The sequence below is a fragment of the Perna viridis genome, chromosome 3 (genome assembly GCF_037379345.1).
Source record: "Perna viridis isolate PV_CMFRI_1.1 ecotype Kerala chromosome 3, ASM3737934v1, whole genome shotgun sequence".
Taxonomy (NCBI): Eukaryota; Metazoa; Mollusca; class Bivalvia; order Mytilida; family Mytilidae; genus Perna; species Perna viridis.
The window spans coordinates 14,846,065-14,861,849 of record NC_142447.1 but is presented as its reverse complement, the minus strand read 5'-3'; the positions used below and the strand labels follow the sequence as shown (position 1 = coordinate 14,861,849).

General features: G+C 31.1%; 1 protein-coding gene across 1 annotated transcript; it reads left to right on the top strand.

The window, feature by feature from the left end:
- The first annotated feature begins 10 nt into the window (after window positions 1-10).
- Window positions 11-15,203, top strand: LOC148621140 (ADP-dependent glucokinase-like). Its single transcript, XM_088575212.1, has 5 exons — window positions 11-235; window positions 2,980-3,205; window positions 3,486-3,551; window positions 3,933-4,349; window positions 5,313-15,203. The coding sequence occupies exons 1-5, from the start codon at window positions 63-65 to the stop codon at window positions 5,868-5,870; spliced, it is 1,440 nt and encodes a 479-aa protein (XP_088431338.1). The 5' UTR covers window positions 11-62; the 3' UTR covers window positions 5,871-15,203.
- The last annotated feature ends 582 nt before the right edge of the window (window positions 15,204-15,785 follow it).

The window sequence follows — 15,785 nt, the reverse complement described above, 5'->3', positions numbered from 1 at the left end:
TAATTACTTCCTAGCGTCTGTTGTTGGGCACCTGCTTGATCCTCAAATGTTGAGTTGGCATCATGTTTCCCAAAACTTTGATCGTTGCCTTCATTATCATCGTTCTTGCAGTGTTATATTCAAGACTATTTCCTTCAGTGATTGAAGTAACAAATGGAACTGAGACCAGTGTCGTGATAGCATGGTCAAAATTGATAAAACCTCCCTTGAGAAAATTTCAGAGATTAGTTGTTGGGTAAGTAAAGTTCACTTGAAATTAATCAACGAACATGTTTCTATTCAGAAAAAAATGTGTGCTAAAAATTGTAGCCATATCCTTTAAACGGGATTTGCAAATTTCTAATTTAAAGGTAACAATCAATTTATGCTAATGCAGTACCCTATTTCTGCTTGTTTGCTTTGTGATCCAGTAATACAGTGCTCTTCTTATTTTTATTACTTCTGCTTTGAGTGTGTGTAATAGACATGCAGATTAGATAAATAGACTCCATTTCATTACTTTAAACTAGAATGTTTTAAATACAAAATTCCTGTGTGGGTTTCAATTATCATGAAGGCATCACCTATTTCTGTTTACTTTTTACATCTGATCTTTTCATTACGACAGATTATACTGTCATAATTGAATATAAAATGTGTCTGTATTTGAATGACAGTGTTACACAGGAGACTGTTATCTTGTAATATATATCATAGAAGTCATTTTCACAGTTTGGTTTGAATTGTCAATTAAAAGCTAATGCTACATGTACAATTCTCCTGTGACATTTTTTGTTCAATATAACACACAATTTTGATGTAGGCCATATTGTGCATATACATGTATGTAGATTTTAAAAGAAGAGAGAAAACTTATTGAGTAGAGCAAATGACAATTATAATGAGGACTTTATATATCACATGTACTTGTAGCATTATGCAAAGAAATTTATTATTGTCTGTGTAAATGTTTTTCAGTAATATAATTCCTTTGCTGTTATGCCCATTTTCATTGACTTAGTTAGACATTTTTTTACTACCCACATGTTTAGTGTATCTGATTGCTCTTTGTGGGTACTGAAATCAACTATAAAATTCAAGGTTGGAATGTAAAACTTTCATTTAAGAAAGTGTCAGTTGAAATTTGTAATTTTTACAATTTATTTCAAATGTTTGAGCAAGATGTATATAAGTTTGAGTTGCATGTGTATTGATGTAGCAGCACTTCATCTGAGGGCTGAACAATCAAAGAAACTAAGGTGCAGAGTTTTTTTTGTAACAGGACAATGACAGGATCGTTCACAATGTTTCTGGAAAAAAACCTTATGAATATTAAGTATAATCATAAGATATCTGATAACCATATATCCAGTATCTACATTTCAGTAATAACTGGGTAGTATTTTGTATTAGTGGCGTGATCCTAATTTGCTCCAATATAACAAAGTGTGTATATGCATACATGTACTATATGTTTATGACTATTCGTAACTCGTACATTGTCACATGTATGAAATATTATCAAAATAAGAATAAAATACTGATTGGAAACTATTTCATTTGTAATCACAATAGACATGCACAACTCTGTGATTTCAGTAACTTACTATACCAGAAGTATACAACATACCATATTAGGCAAGGGTCAATATTATAACAAAACAAATGACAAAAATACTTAAAATCATAGCAACCTAGCTTACCTTATATTAAGGTGCAAAAGACTAAATTCATCTTACTGTAAGCTACATCACAGTTGGCTGCTTATGTACCTGTACTATGAGATAATTGGTTGTGTCAAGTAACAAAACCTTTAAATCACTACCATGATAGTTGATTTGTACTCATACGTTTAAAAATCTCACTGACCACAGTTACGCAAATGTTATTATAAGACTCTGAACTTTTAAACTATTTAACACATACATGCCGGTACGCTGGCCTACGTACTCATTCATTTGCCAACTTATTTATAGCCTATTTAAAATCGCAAATACCCTAGTTATGCAAAATTAGCATGCTTTAGTTGAAAGTGAAATGGCAAATTTAATTTTAAATTGAATATATTTTATACTAGAATATTTTTAACACTTCAACTATTCATGCAACACATATCTTTCATTCGTCATGCGGCACAATATGCACACTTACTCATACCAGATAAAACATTACTCTGCAGATTATTATCAAAAAGTTATCAAAGAAAACAAAAGAAACTAACCTGTACCCATAGAATAATTATCCACAAAACAAGATAATAAATCATGATATCTGATAAGTTCAGTGTGGAATATCTCACTCAGTATTTAATGCATACAGTTTGAAGGTATGGTCAAGAGTGCATGTGAGAGTATGAATAATAAGAATTTAACATAAAAAAATCTGATAGCCCATAGAAAAAGAAGAAATGTGCAGCTACAGTAACTCGACCATGAAAAATGTTACAGAATCTAACAGTGAAACCAATATGAACAGAACTGAATAAAATGTCTTCTGTCAACTGTCGTAACTTGCCAAGTAAAAATGAACACATTGCAAATTCAATACGTATAACACTATCTTTATTTCATAAAGACAAACAAAATACAAACATATTACACTTATACAATTGAAGCAATATGCAGTTTATACAATACAAATAATAAAATAACAGGCTACCACATTAATTTACATATACATGTACATTGTATCTACCCCTATGATTAATAACTAAATGTTCTTGTCAATGTGATACCCATTTTTGTGTTTCAGTCAAACCAAATGTTAAAATCATTAACAAAATGCAAAATACGTTAGGAAAATGAAATCAACATATTTGAAATTCCACAAACTAATGAAACTTTGATAAACCTCAAAAATTGATACTCAGGAATAAAAGTTCCTTTGCAGTAGATTTGTATGAATTGTACATACTCATACAAAAAGAAAAGTTTTCAATTAGTTTGTTAACCGTGATAATATTAAAGGAACTCTTCTTGTAAATTTAAACATTTATTTCAGATGCAACTCAAATGTGGATTATATTGTACCAGGAGTGGAGTTGTTAAAAGCCTTGAATGTACAACCTGGGGAAAAAGCCGATCTTGATACTCTCCAATCATTGGACCAACTTCAACAAGCATTTTCACACTTCTTTTCCAAAGGGGCTGCAGCAGAGAGGAGTTTTCTAGATAAAGCTGTCTTTGAACAGATTACAGATGCAGCAGGAAAACTAGAAAAACTACAGGTAAAGTTAATGAGGAGGAGGAGGAGGTCACATGATTAATTATAGACAATGGAAATAAAGGATCAAATGTACTGTAAGATGAGTCACATTTTCTCTGAACTACAATTTATTATGATAAGTAAAACAAAGATAGAAACTAAACCAAATGTGAAAAAAATTATTTAAGAACTATCTGACAGAAGTCATATGCTGTTGTAATAACTAACTTATATACATGTAGAAAGTTACAATAATATTTTACATGTTTTTTGCAGGTTTTTATATCTAAATTTTATTTCAGGTGCATATTGGAGGAAATGCAGCTTTAATGGCAAATAAAATTGCTGAAATGTTTCCTGATGTGCAGGTAATAATTTAAGACACTATTAGATTTATAAAGATTCGATTTCAACTGGTTTTAGTTAAAACACATTTAAGTTGATTGATTGTTTTGTTTTTTTTTGTAGAATTTGATCATAGCTGCTTATTATAAACTTAAAGTTATTTAGGTTATAAAAATGGCCACTTAAGAAATTTATAGTATAAAAGTATAAGGTAAATGAAGATAAGTGTGTTCAAAGATGGTCCAATAAAAACACCTATGTTTTAAATTAAATTAATTTTAATATGTATTCTTGTTCATACATATATTAAAAAAATTTGGTAAATTTTGGTAGAATTGTCTATGTTTGGTGTTTTTATTATTAGTTACATGTCTGTCAATATAATTCTATTGTTTTGTTTATAGATACAGTACATAGGACCAGTGGGACCAAAACTAAAAAGCCTTTTTCCAGATTCATTTACTATTCCAAAAGAAAGTCACATTCCACAAGATGAAATTCACCTCATTATGGAATACAAAATTGGCGATACTTGGGGATCAGAAACGGCACCTGTTGCAACCAGATTTATCACAAGTTATGATGAATCAAACTCTCAAGTTACCATGCTGGAAACATTTTTTGCCAACTTAGAAAATTTTAATCCTGATTTAGTATTACTCTCAGGTCTTCATATGTTAGAAGGACAGAGCAAGGAGTTTTTCTCTAAGAGAATTGAAGTTGTTAAAGAAGGATTGAAAAATGTACCTATCACTCTACCAGTACATTTGGAGCTTGCCAGCATGGCACATAAAGAGTTTGTAAAAGCCATTTTAGAAGAGGTAATTTGTGTATTTAGAAATTTATCACTGAGTATGAGTATAAGATCTATGATGATTCGAGGTTGAATTTGTATAATTTTGTTTCTTTTTATCTGTTGGCCAGTTATAAGATTGCCTTTCAGTCTTAATCTTACATGTACTTAAAGGCTTAATTTCCCCCTTGTGTAACAGGAATAATCCAGTTATTATATTAATTTCTTATGTCACTCAATTTCTCAGGAGTAAAAGAGAATGGTATATAGAGAGGGATATCAAAGTATAGAATTACTCTTTATATTATAGAGGTGTGGTACAGTTTTATCGTATTTTTAAATTTAGGGTATTTATTAACCCATTTTCAGCTTTAATCCTGAAGTGCATTAAAAGCATGATATGATTTGATTTATTTCGACTAAATATCGACATATTACATGTGTTACACAATTTACAACATACATATACACAATATAAAATACAAATATATATTGTCTATAAAATTTTAAAAGTATAAAAGAATTGAACTGTCAAAAATATAGAACCCAAGACGTTGATATCTAATCAAGGATGGCCCATGAAAGCTAAATAGCTTATTTACAATGGGGTCCTCTTAGAGTAAAAATCTTAGAGGTGAACAAAAAGTATAACAGTTCAAAACTTTGGCAGGGTATCTTGAAAGGAAACAAATCACTAGTAGAATATCACAAATGGTTAAACCTAAATAATCAAGTCAAGTTCCCTGCTTTCACTCCATTTCTCAGGAGTAGAAGAGAATCAGATTTGGAGAGTGACTGATTTATTTAGGTTTGTTTGATAAGATATTTTGTTGGTCCCTGTCGCATAGACATTTTATTTAAACTTTATCGAAGCTCTTTCAATTTGTGATTAGTTCCATCATTATGTTTTTAATCTACAGGTACATGTATTTATAAAATTTTACACTGTAACTAATAGTATTTCACATCCTCATTTTTAATATATTTCCAGGTAGCACCACAAATATCATCTTTAGGTTTAAATGAACAAGAATTATCTTTTTCATCACATGCTGCAGATGGACCCCACAAAGAAGACTTCTATCTAAGGGAAGGACAACCAGAAATTCATAAAATTTCTGACATGATTTTATGGATACTTAAAACTTACGGATATTCAGAAGATTCACCTGACAACAAATTAACCAGAGTTCATTTTCATTCATTGACATTTCATATTATTGGCACAATAAAAGGGGCGTGGCATAATAATCGGGAAGCAGTTGCCGCAGGGACTAGAACAGCAGGCGAGCAAGCTTGTGATATGAAAACTTTACATCCAGACAAAGTAAAGTTACGCATTCCTAAAAAAATTAAAATGTTTTCAGGTGATGAAGAAAGAGACTTTGATGAGACAAACCCAGTAATATCATGGAATATTGAAGGGTACAGTTTTGTCTTTAGTCCAGTATTAGTATGTATAAATCCTCTTAAAACTGTAGGTTTAGGTGATGCTATTTCATCATCAGGTCTCATGTATTCAGAATATAATCCAGATTTTTCTAGCTGATGATAATTATTTATAGATACTATCAGTATGCAGTGTTCTAGGATTTTTCAGAAATTGAGGTTTCATCGGGGAAAAAATCCATATAAAATCAACTTTCCCACAGTCAATGACTGCTTTTCTAACAAAACAAATCCTTACAGCATATGAAGTTTTCAACTTGCCACAGGAAAATGTAACTAAGTATTTAACTTTCCCTGACCCTGATTTCACTTGCTCCGGGTAACGGGAAATAGGAATCCTAGAACACTGAGTATGGATACCTTATTGTGAAGGTTTTTCTTATTCATGATATTGTCACATGTCTTGTGTCATTTTGAGAAAGTTTTTTTGTTTTTTTTTTGTTTTTTGTTTTTTTATAGATATGTTACACTAGTCCTTAAGATGAATGTCTTAATGTCTTGACCTTACAGCATCAAGTTTTACAAACTGACATGCTTGTAAATCATACCTGCTAGCTTTGATTTCCATATTCAGTCAGTTTTGCCAAGACTAAGTATTATTGGAGTGGTCTATGATGACTTTGGTGGAATTTACAAAAGGTTACCACTTTTTTTTTTAATTTGTGTACAGACTGACCTAAGAATAGTGCAGAGGATAAGTCCATATTTTTGTCAACTTTCTTAATACTGTATAGAAGGAAAATTTAGCACGTTTCATTTTTTGCTATATTCCCAACGTTTTGGGAATCACGAAAAAAGAAAAAAAATGCTTGCCAAATTTTAGTCCAGAAATTTTACATATAATTTTAATTCCATTAAATTTGAAGACGGGAAAATTTGATATCGTTATTCATAGACCAAATCATGAAATTTAGCATCCAAGAAAAATCAACCACTATGCAGTATTGAACATGTAAATCTTTCCAATATGTTCCATTAGTGATTAACCACTCACAGTCATAAATTAGGTTTGGAAAGTGGAGAATAAAATAACTGGTTATATAGGTATCTGTTGTGAAAAAAAAATACTGTGAAAGTATAATTGTTCATGGAGTACCAATTTTCGTGAATTTCATGGGTAAGGTATACCACGAAATTTGATTCCCAACAAAAAGAATTATTTGTTTTAAATTGTATGACAGGATCATTAAAACCACAAAATAAAGAATCCACGAACTTGTGCTTTTCCCCTTAACCACGAAAATTGAAACCCACGAATATAATTGCTTTCACAGTGGCCGGAAATATATTTCAATAGAATTCAAATGAACTGCTTAAACTAATTTCATTACTTTCTTGGGAGATACGACTTTGGTACCATGAAACCTGTCTAAACCAAACCCTTTTCGGACCTTAAAATTTGTACAGTTCAGACAGGTATTCAGTTTGCAAAGGTTCAAAATTTTTGTCTCCCTTCTTCTTTTTGCATGATTCGAAGAATAACTTTATACGTAAAATTCTTATCTCAATATTATGAAATTATACTACTGAATTACTATGGTTTTTAACATAATTTTTGGAGGACTGTCTGTTTATTACTTATGATCATATTATGAGCTTTTAGTTTTGAAGATCTTTAATACATGTATAATTTTGAGAATTTTTATGAACTGATGTTATTTATTTTGAGCTTTTTAGGTTCTGTAATAGTCAAAAGTGTTACATTTCAAATACTTGAACGATGTAATTTTTTATGTAATGTACTCATTATAATATTGGAGATGTAATCTCTTTTGTTAGCTTCTTTTGTAGTACATGTACATGTATTTTGTCTTATCAAATGAAAGTCAAAACTATCTATATTAGAACCATGCTTTCCATCAATGATCTTCAGTGCTATTCTCTTTAAGAATCAGGCAGTGGATGAATCATGGTGGAAAAAAACACACTAGTCTTTCCATGAAATCTTTTTCAAAATATTGTCTGAAATACAGAAATGACATTCATTTCTTTTTTTAAGTGTCAGTAATTCAAGGTATAAATTATTTGAAATGCATTGCAATTTTATCATCAAAGGAAAATATTAACATTTCCCCTATCATTCTATTGAAACTTTTAACTCACTTTTCTACATTCTCTTACACTTTAAAAAAGAAACAATCTGTAAATTTGTCTTCAATAGACCATTAACTATAGGCCCACATTGTCAAATCCATGTGTTTCTTTTTTTCTGTTTCTTCAAATTTGCCTGATTCTTTCTGATTCTGACACTCAATAAGCCTGTATAGTGCCGTGCTGTGCAGCTTTATATTATTCAACCAGTTGCTCTATCAAAAATATGATTATTTTTAGGTAGTTTTTCAGATTCTCTATACTTTTTGTAACAAAATAATGATCAATTAATTGCTTGTTCTTTCACATCCAATAGTCTTTCCAGTTTTTTTGCATCCAGAAATATTCAGGTTCTAGTCTTCCTTAAATTTGATGTTTCTGGTCAATTTTAAAGTTTGTGCATTGCTTTTATACCCCACCTTGGAACATGGAAGGTATATAGTGTTATACATATGTGAATTGGTCTGTCTTTTTATCCATTATTGTGCATATAAGTAACAAGAATTGTCACACTTTCCTACATGATGGTCTCAGCAGCTTGATATTTTGACAGATACACTATACATGTAGGTACACTGCCAAATGTGCTACATATGATAATCATATGGTGCCTAATTTAAATGACAATCAGATGAAAATTTACATATGATACTCACATGATAGTCATTTGATTATCATATGGTTTTCATATGTTAATTTTGGCTTAGAAACATGATAATCATAAAATGAAAGATATGATTATTACATCGTGCTTGATTCATATGATAATTAAATGTTCCAAACTATATGATACTCATGTGTTGTACTTTTTGCTCTGTTAGGCTGATTGTGCGAGAAGTATTGGACCAAAATGTCGTCAACCTCTTGATTGATAAAAAGCAGGGCTTTCAATGGTGAGCTTTGTCTCATATTGCACCTTGTTTTTATACCTCCACTCTGTAGGAAAGGGGTATACTGTTTTAGCTGTGTCCATTATTCCATCATACATTTTTTTTCCAAACAATATTCTCAGCTTCTGTAAATCACAGACGGTTGGTAATTATAACAAGATTAATATGGGTATACTGTATGGTGGGATGTGTTTTCCGGACATTTACACACTGTTTGCCAAAAACATGAATTTTCCTTATATCGTGATGGAAAGCAGAGGTATGACTAGTGAGCCGTCACTCATAATTTCTTGAAATTTTTTTTTTCCAATTGATCTCCAACATAACAGTAATACACATTTTGAATATATCACAATGTATTTTTTAACCATAATCTAAGAAATGCATATCAGTCTTATTTAACATTACATGACTCATTCTTTTGTCTCCCTAAATCAGTTACATTTGTTGATTTACATTATTATGCGGATGTGAAGTTCTATAAAGAAAGCAGTATTTGGGTGTAGGTCTTAAATTTTTGATACAACTTTTGAGCAGTTTTTTCTTTCTTTTTCTTTTTTCTTTTGCTAGACTGGGAGTATTGTATCAAAAACTCTGTGTACTATGCAATTACTTTTTTTCTTTTGTTGTTGGTGTTTGACTGAACCTCAAATACCATAAAAATTGGTACCCATGAACACTGAATTGCTTTTTTTCTCTTCCTTTATCTTGTATTTTTTAAGCTTAACTTCTTGTAAAATTAATCATACATGTATCAGATTACATATAATGTCAACTGCTAAGTTTTGTAATTATTGCACTGCTTAAAAAAATTCTGATCAATGACCTAGGATGACTGAATAGCTTGCATCTTGTCAACTAAAAAGTTCAGATTTAAGGAAAAGTCTTAGATTTAAGTTGATCAATGAGTTTAGATATGACGGTGTGACATTTTTTTTTGTAGCCGCATGTTTAAGATCAATTATCACATAATTTTTTTTCTGAGAGTTGATTGCAAGAATGCAGTTATGACAGAGTAACTTCAGTCAGTTTCTAGTTTCAGTTATGAGATCTTGAATTTCCTACAAGTTTGTTGCTACATTAAGTTATGATGGTTTCATTTAAGTCCTTAGAAGTTCAGTTGTTAGGTCACAGTTTCCCTGTTTTTTTTAAGAAATAAAGTCCTATCCTTTCTCTTATTTAAATAATTATTTTCAGTTACAACAGCACAGCATAGCTTACCTATTTTATAAATTAATCATTTTCAGTTACGCTGGCATAGCTTACCTGTTTATAAATTAATCATTTTCAGTTATGCCAACATAGCTTACCTGTTATAAATTAATCATTTTTAGTTACGACGGCATAGCTTACCTTCTAGTCAAGTAGTTATTTTAATTATGACGATGTAGCTTTCCTGTAAAAATGATTTATTTTCAAGTATGACCGCATAGTTTTTCTATCAGTCAATTGCTTTTTTTATGACATCATTATTTTTTTTTAAACAGTCGATTATTTTCCAGTATGACAACATAGCTGACCAACTGGTTCTTCTATGATATGATTGCATAGCTTACATCTAATTGAAACTGTTATTTTCAGTTATGGCTGCATAGTTTTTCAGTTATTCAGTTTCTTGAATATAGTTGTGATGTCAGTCAATTGGCTATTTCCTAATAATATCTATACTTCTAATTTAAAAGTAGAACTTAAAAGTTTTTGCACTTCCTATATACAAACTGCCTCATTTGTTCATTTAAAAATACTGTAAAAGTACTTTTATTTGTGGGTCTGCATTTTCATAGTTTAGGGAAAAAAAACATCAGTTCGTAGATTCTTAAATTGGTGGATTTGACAAATCTATCATATAAATAAATGTGAAATTTTCTTTTCTTTGAGAACTAAATTTCATTGCTTAACAAACCCATGAAAACCACAAAAATTGGTACCACACGAACAATGATACTTTCACAGTATTTTTTGTTTTCACTGCCTTTTTTCCTGTGTCTTCAAGTCTGGTTCATGCATACTTACAACATCAGTGTGATACAGTTGTAGTATAGATACTATTGTGATTCAATTTAATTTAACTTCGTGCAATAATCCAATCTGCTTGGATGACCTGTTTTTAATACTTTTAAGTTATAATATGCATTGCAATGCACATTCTATTGTCATGTGCACACAGCATACATGTATCTTATGGTTTAAACACAATTTTTTTGTGAATTCTCTTGAGGACTGTTGAATATAAAACATATGAGGTATGGGAGAAGGATTTTTTTATTTAATTGATGCTATTGGCATATTGAATGAAAAATATAGGCTTAGCTTAAAATTGCTTCTATGGATGGGTTACCTGGCCAAAAAGTACTTCCCCGGAACCTTATATGTTTGAATGATGCAGCCCTGAACAATTTGAAATTTTGTGTACATTTAAGTACTTGTTGAATGTAGTGAGATTCAAGAGATATTACAACACTGCATTTATTTTATGTGAATTAAATGTTAATTACATGTGAATGAAGCATAAAAGTATGCAAAATGCAACCTTTTCAATGATATGATGTGAAACATGTTTTCTGTTATATGAATAGTCCCAGTATGACCAATTATCATTTATTTCCCTTATGTGCCATATTAATTTTGTTTGACTCATCATGACTATTTGACTACTTGACTACTTTCAGGTTTAGGGAGTGGTGGATTCAGGGAACATCAAATTTTTTTAAAAATTTGGTTAATTTTGTTGATATTTTGTCAAAAATGATAAAAAAATATCCTGAAATCCCCATTTTTCTGGACCCCTCCATTTTATAAATCTATGGATCTACCCTTTTATTTAGAACCATTTCAGAATGTGTTGATATTGCATGCACCTGTTGAATAAAGTGATTCCTCAAAGCTGTCTGCATTACATTCCTATGATATTTGAAAGAAAAATACAGATATTGAAATTTCTTTTTCAAATTTCATCTTTTTCACAATTTTTATCATTGATTTCTTCTATATATAAGACATAAAACAATGGTGTAGAATTTGCTGGGGGCATTCTTTTTGTGTTTTCTACAATGTTTTTTAAAGGTAAACTAAAAGAAAACAGTGAGGGAATATATAGTTTTCAAATGAACTTTTTAGGGGGATGGTCTGTCGAAAAACATGTGACTTATTTGGTTTCTTTTTTTTTCGTATATGTTCTAAATCTTGACAAATCTTATTTTTGATGAATTTATGATTTAAGTAGAAACTTAGGTATATGTTTCTGATTTGATAGTGAATGTAATTTTTATATTCAAGTCATGTACAGTGATATTATTTGACTTTAGTAGGTAAACCTAGGGTAAGGGATACAACTCTTACAAATCATCGGAACGTTTGTATTCAACATTTTACATCAATCTCATGTAAGCATTTAAGTAACTTGGGCTGATTTCATTCTGATTCGGAGGAAAGCTTGAAACAATGATACAAACATATCACTGATTTCAAGAGTTATGCCCCTTACTGTAGGTCTACCTCCTTAATTTACCTCAGAAATTAGGCTGTTTTACCTGATGAAAGTTTCCCAGTTTGTCCACAAAATGGCTAAAAAATAATCCTGAATCAAATCATCTGTTTCCAAATATAACCTTTATTAAAAAAGTAAATAGGAAAGATATGGTGTTTCTATTCAAAAACATACTGATTAAATGTTTATGACATCCCCTATACAATTTTAGCTGCAAAGTCAAGGTTTTGTACAGTTATTTCAACTTTCCAAATTTCCCAATTTAAAAAAAAAAAATATGCATATTTTTGCAATAAAATAAGGATGAGGTAGTTCTGAAACAAACCAACAATATCACTGATATAAAATACATATATTTATATGCCTGATAATTTCTTTTTTAGTTCATTTCATCCATGGAACACCCATAAGCCTGGAGATTTCAAGCCTGGTCATAAATATTGAAAATAAATGTAGTGCTCAGGTATTAATGTTGGTAACTTCCATAAAGGAATTTCATTTTCAGAACAAGTATTCGAAATTGTTTGTGCATATGACTTCATATAGTCAATTATCAGGGCCAGTGGTAAGTTAAATATTTCGCTGACCCTGCAGTCCTCCTCTTTCTTATTATATGTCCATCTGTCCCTAGTTCTAACCCACTACTCCTCTGATGAAACTTTCATAAATTCTTCATGCAGCTCCATCTTAATTTTTCCATCTGAATGACTTATGGGGTTTCTCATATGGTTTCTGGGAAGGGAGTAGGGAGTATCACCAAGTGAGCTGTGCTAACAGTTTTCCCAGTTTAGACACTGGTATGTTAGGTTTGGATATTTCAGAAAGGTATTAGAAGTGATTGAGTACCAAAGAATACCACAAAAGTTATAATAAATGACACAAAGTTCTGACCTTAACCAACCATATCTGTGTACTAATCGAGAAAAGGGAGGGTTGCAGCTATTGAGGAATTTCAGACCAGGGCTTGCAAAACCAGTTGGTGGTATTTATATTCAGGGCATCACATCATGTGTTGATATGTGCCTTGTAGTTTTATTAATTTTGGTAAATACATGTAGGTGATTTTCATATTACAATTCTATAATAAATTACAGGCTCAAGAATTGATAAACATGAAGATCCAGAAGATTAATATATATAACAAAAGTATGTGCATGTATTTATTGTCCATTTTAGTTAAATAATAAAAAAAATACTTAAAAGTGGTGACTAGGATTACTCGTAGAAGTAACAACTTGGCTACATTTCCAGAATAATCCTACCCATCTACTTTTATAAAGTGCTTTGCTAATGATTAACATTTAACACTATATATACAGTTACATGTGTTAAGATTAAATTTTATGTATTTTGCAGCAGGAAAAATGAAATGGGAACATTATTTATTTACCTATGAGCATTTTGACACTTGTCTGTTTCTATGTCCTATGTATATTTTTTTTTCATGAATTAAACGAAAAATAATGAAAACACTGTGGATGTGTATGTTATCTGGCCTGAGTTACATAAAAATCTCCTCAAATCCTTGAGTTTCCTCGAATATCTAAATTCAAATGATTTGATTGGTAGAAATTTGAGTTGGGGAAGTCTCTATTTGAGATTCTTTATGAAACTAGACTTTTGTCCTTTAAAGTTGTGGAGATAATGGACTCCTATTTACCCTACCTGTGATCAATTTAACAAAAAGTCAAAAGTTTAAAATTGATTATATGCAGTGTCCATCACAATGCTATTTTCTATTACAATGTCTTAAACTTGGAACTTAGTTAACACTTAAGACTTGTCATGTGCCCGTCTTAAAAGACATATATTTGTATACCAGTGTATGTCCTTCTGCCATTTAGACTTGGCACAACACCTCAAAATAGCTGCCATCAATGTTTGTGGAACTTGATAAATTGTTTCTTTTAATTGATGTTAGCTCCCTTCCATTGTTTATTAATTTCAGATTTTTAGCTCATCTGGCTAAAGGCCATGTGAGCTATTGCCATCACTTGGTGTGCGTCGTTGTCGTCGTCAACAATTTTTCAAAACTCTTCTCCTCTGACACCACTTGACCAATTAGAACCAAACTTGGTATGAATGTTTCTTGGGGCATCCTGCATGGAAAGGATGTGGGGATTTTTGATACGTTGAAAAACATGGCCACCATTACTAAAAATAGAACATAGGGGTCAGACAGTAGTTTTTCTCATATATCTCCTAAACCATGAGGTTTAGCCAAATTCTGACAAGAGGCAAAAGTGTTCAGCATGATGAGATCTATCTGTGGTCAAATTTTCATTTTAATCTGTTAAGCCATGTTGGAGTTATTGCCCCTTTTTCAAGGTTTTTTTTTGCTATTTTGAATGTGATTTCTTTCAAAAATCTACTCTGACACCACTTGACCAATTGGAATCAAACTTGGTATGAATGTTCCTTGGGGTGTCCTGCATAGAAAGGATGTGAGGATTTTTGATCCGTTGAAAAACATGGCCGCCGTTACTAAAAATAGAACATAGAGGTCAGACTGTGTGTTTTTCGCATATATCTCCAAAACCGTTAGGTTTAGCATAATTATTTCAATTGCTGAAATTACCCTTATTATTATAAAGCCTTCAAAAATCTTCAGGGATCAAAGTTGTCAGGCGACTCCTTGTAAGAGTTATTGCCCTTGAAAGATGAAAAATGACTTTTTTTACAGTTTTCAGTCAATATCTTGATAACTTTAATAGATAGAAACTTTCAATCACTGAAATGATCCTTAAGATAGTCCTACTAAAGTCTTGTTGAGTCAAAATTGTTGTACAACTTGTTAAATTTATTGCACTTGAAAGACAAACTTTAACAAGGTGAGCAATTCAGGCTCCTGGGAGCCTCTAGTTCATTTTTAAGTTATTGGACAAAAAAGGGGTAATTTTCTGCAATGATTTCAATGAAATTTCGGTGAATTGTTTATTATTACTAATAAAGCTTCCTAAAAGTATAGTGCTCTTTTTTATTTTGCCTTTTCCTGTTTTTGTTTCCTGGCAAACGATTATCATTTTTCATCAAAAGGACAGGTTAAATATCAAACTATGACACAAAAAACTTGTTTTTGAGGAAAAACAGTATTTTCATGAAAAATAATGCTTCAGAAAAGGGGTATAATTTATGAACTCAAAACAAAAGTGAAAGTAGAAGTCTACTTTTAGTTCGATCTGATCTGGTGTACCAAAGTTCGTGCTTTTTTTTTCTGAAATGGACCAAAAATTATTTTTGACATTTCCTTAATGGAAAAACATGTTCAAAAGTTAGATTGAAACTCCGTGCCTATTTTTTTAAAATCGTGAAAATATAAAGTATACTATAGCAGCCTATGGGGCAAAGAATACAAGACTGAGACCTATTAGGGTAAGATCCCTTCTCATTTTTGTGTATTTTGGATTCTTGAGTTATGGGACTTAATTCAAACAAATATGGGGCGATTTCCAGTTTTTGGACTTTGAAGTCAACAACACTTTGTCTGTCCATCTGTCTGTTGTCACTTTGTCCATCTGCCTGTTTGACAATTAGTTTATGTTATCCT